The 3,587-nt window shown below is 43.1% G+C and overlaps 1 protein-coding gene across 1 annotated transcript; it reads right to left on the bottom strand.

Moving 5' to 3' along the window:
- Positions 1-1,312: 1,312 nt before the first annotated feature.
- Positions 1,313-3,587, bottom strand: LOC107662763 (proteinase-activated receptor 1-like). Its single transcript, XM_016452846.1, has 2 exons — positions 3,572-3,587; positions 1,313-2,430 (listed from the first exon to the last, which is right to left on the bottom strand). Exons 1-2 carry the CDS (start codon positions 3,585-3,587, stop codon positions 1,313-1,315), a joined length of 1,134 nt encoding a protein of 377 aa, XP_016308332.1.

The following is a 3,587-nucleotide window of genomic DNA, read 5'->3' as shown; positions in this document are numbered from 1 at the left end:
AATTAAGATATTTTTGATGGAATCTGAGAGCTCTCAGACCCTGCATAGACAGCAACGCAACTGTAATGTTCCCAGGTCCAGAAACGTAATAAGGACATCGGTAAAACAGTCCATGTGACATCAGTGGCTCAACTTTAGTTTTGCGAAGCTACGAGAATACTTTTTGAGTGCAAAGAAAACAAAAATAGCATAATTTATTCAACAATTCTACTCCCCCGAGTTGCAGTCTTCCGCCATGTTAGAGAGCATGCTTTCCCCTAAGCATAAACAATGCTGAATACGCAGATTACGTTCATGCACGTGCTTTCCCCCAGAACGTAAACAATGCTGATTATGTTGATTATGTTATTGGGTACTCTCCACAATGGCGAAAGACGTAACTCGGGGGAGAAGAATTTTTGTTTTCTTTGCGCTTAAAAAGCATTCTAGTAGCTTCGCAAAACTGAAGTTGAGCCACTAATGTCACATGGACTGTTTTACTGATGTCCTTACTACGTTTCTGGACCTGGGAACATTACAGTTGCGTTGCTGTCTATGGAGGGTCAGAGAGCTCTCACATTTCATCAAAAATATCTTAATTTGTGTTCCAAAGATGAACGAAGGTCTAACGGGTTTGGAACGACATGAGGGTGAGTAATTAATGACATAATTTTCATTTTGGGGTGAACTAACCCTTAAAATTACTTTGTTGTTGTTCATTAGTCCATATCATTCCTTAAGGTTGCTCCAGCACACAGTCGTTTACAGGCTGCACGCGTGCATCTTGATAAACATTCATCACTGCCAACCAATATGATGCATTGGCTGTAAGTAAATATTACACTATTCAGTGCACTATTGTTGGCTGTATTCTAAAATATGACATTTATGAAATGAGAACTCTCATGTTTTGTTGTATTTTTTTTTTACTCTTTTATCTTCACTTTTATACACATTTTAAGTACAGCAGATTATAAATGGGGAAGTTACACTTTTCAGCATTGCAACAGAATGCATATTTACATATTGCAACATGGCTTCAGAAACACCTTCATTTTTGAGATACAAACTAAATGCATTTAAATGTTGTGTTAAAAATACAATGTGTTCAAGCTTCAAAGGCACAATATGAATGTATATACGCTATAGGTTCTATATATATGTATATACATATGCACAGACACACATTAAAAATAAACATATCATTCCAGTCATATCATTCCAAAACTGGCACTTGAATACAGTTAAGTGAACCTGTAAAACAGCAATTATTTGTGCAATACAGACAATGCATTCACAACTGAATCTTTAGAACAAAATAATCACCATCAATTCACACCTGAACGCAAGCCTGACTGTACTCGCAGCTCAGGTTGGAGGATTTTGTTTGACTGTTTGTGTTTGATGGTGTGGTTGTGCTTTTTGTCTTCCTCCACCAGATCAGAGAGCTGATCTGCTGTCTGCATTGAGACGAGCCATAGTAATATAACAGAGGGTCCAGAAAAACACTTGCGCTCCCCAAACACACAGCCATCAGGTAGTGTTTCCCCTCCTCACTGCTGCTTCCAGTGGCTAAACGAACACAGTGGTACAACAAGATGCCATTTGTTGGTGCAAAGCACATTACAAACTCACTCAGCACACCGATAGCCATAATCACAGCTCTCCTTCGCTTGTCTGGGTATGATGTTGCCAAGTGATCATTCTTGGTAGTGAGCACATATATTATGGTAGAGTAACTCACTAAGGTGATGACCAGAGGCAAGAAGAAGTAGAGGCAGGAGAGGATGGAGAACAGGTATGCATACACCTGTGTGTGATACAGCACATCATGGCAGGTGATGCCCACATCCTTTATCTTGAATGTTTGTGTTATGAAGAGAAGTGGCACTGTACCAGCGAGCGCCAGCAGCCAGACCAGCACACACTTACATGTAGCTTTCCTTGCGCTCCTCCAGGTCAGAGAGGCGATGGGAAACACCACGGCCAGCAGCCTGTCCACACTCATGCTCATCATCAGCAGTATGGAGCAGTACATGTAGCAGTAGTAAGCTGCACTGATCACACGACACGCCGCCTCACCGAACACCCAATCTGAAGCATTCAGCTGGTAGTGGATCTTCAGAGGCAGCAGCAGGGTAAAGAGCATGTCCACACATGCCAGGTGAGACATGTAGATCACAGCTGGTTTCTTCTGTCGAATCTTACAGGTGAACGTCACTAGGGCCAAAGCATTCAGGGGAAAACTAATGAGGATGATGATGATGTAAAATGAGGGCATGAGGCGTGTGACCAGCAGGCCTCTGAGGAAGAGAACAGTGTCTGCTGTGATATTATATGCATCCTGTGAAGTCTTGTTGCAGTTCACTGCATCCAAATCAGTGCTGTTACGTGGCTGTCTAAACGGAATAATTTCTTCAATGACTTTGAAAATGCGAGCAATGATTGAATCTGTAAACAAACAAGCAAACATGAATAAATAAATAAAAACAACAACAACAGTGAAACTTCTCAACACAACCAGACAAATATAGGTGAATAGACGGCTTTTCACACTTGAAATTGTTAACTCTTAATCATTCTAAACCCCGGGTAATCGGAATCCTGGGTTACCTTGCTTCGAGTTTCACACTGCAGTGTACATTCCTAAACCCTGGGTAAAGGTTCTTATTTGCATATTCGTTGGATGAACGAAGCTCGCGACCTGTTTACATAATGGCTCTAGCAGTGAGCATTATACTCTAAAGTTTTCCAGAACAGATGTTTTGGAATTTAAAGGTAAGAATGAAGAGCTCTTCACTTGATTTGACATGTTTTCCGCCACTATTTACCATTTTCCCCTCAAATGCTGACACTACTGTTTATACAATGCGCGTGTTTCTGTGACTGTCCAAAGCACGCGACTGCGTGTTGCCAATTATCTAGAAATAACATCTTAACATAGCATCGTTTCACACTGTACATGTTTGACACCACAGAATCCCTGCTAAGTCCTGCTCCGAGTCAAAGTTTCATAACTCGAGGTAAAAATGCCTCAAGGTTACATATGCATCCCTAGTTCCCCAAGAGAACGAGACACTGTGTCGAACGCTTTGGGAAGGCTTTCAGCGTGACCACGCTCTGAATCACGTGTGTAATCAGTCCAATATACGGGTGAGACTTCACGGACGGGGTGATGTAGTGACCAGGAAGCTATAAAAGCATGTGGAAACAGCGGCAGCTTCTGGTATAATGAGGGAAGCGCTCGCAGGGATGCCGGAAGTATGGCAGGAGACACAGCGACACAGCGTCCACTCGTTTCCTCGGGGAACTAGGGTTACATACATAACCTTGAGGCGTTCCCCTTCAGGAACAAGTCCCTGCGTAGTGTGTATGTACGTAGCACAACTACGAGAGGAAGAGGACGGAGGAACCAGGAGCAGTACGAACGTCGAGGTCATAGAACCTGACAAAAGTGAGCGGTGTAGACCAACCCACAGCATTACAAACATCCTGCATAGCCACACCCGACAGGAAGGCCTTGGAGGCCGCCACACTTCGGGTAGAGTGAGCCTTGACCCCCAAGGGCGAGGGGAGACCAGAGGACTCATACGACATAGAGATGGCAT

The sequence above is a fragment of the Sinocyclocheilus anshuiensis genome, unplaced genomic scaffold (assembly GCF_001515605.1).
Source record: "Sinocyclocheilus anshuiensis isolate Anshui unplaced genomic scaffold, SAMN03320099.WGS_v1.1 scaffold457, whole genome shotgun sequence".
Classification (NCBI taxonomy): Eukaryota; Metazoa; Chordata; class Actinopteri; order Cypriniformes; family Cyprinidae; genus Sinocyclocheilus; species Sinocyclocheilus anshuiensis.
Note: the sequence above shows the minus strand (reverse complement) of the source record. Positions and strands in the feature narration are given on the sequence as shown.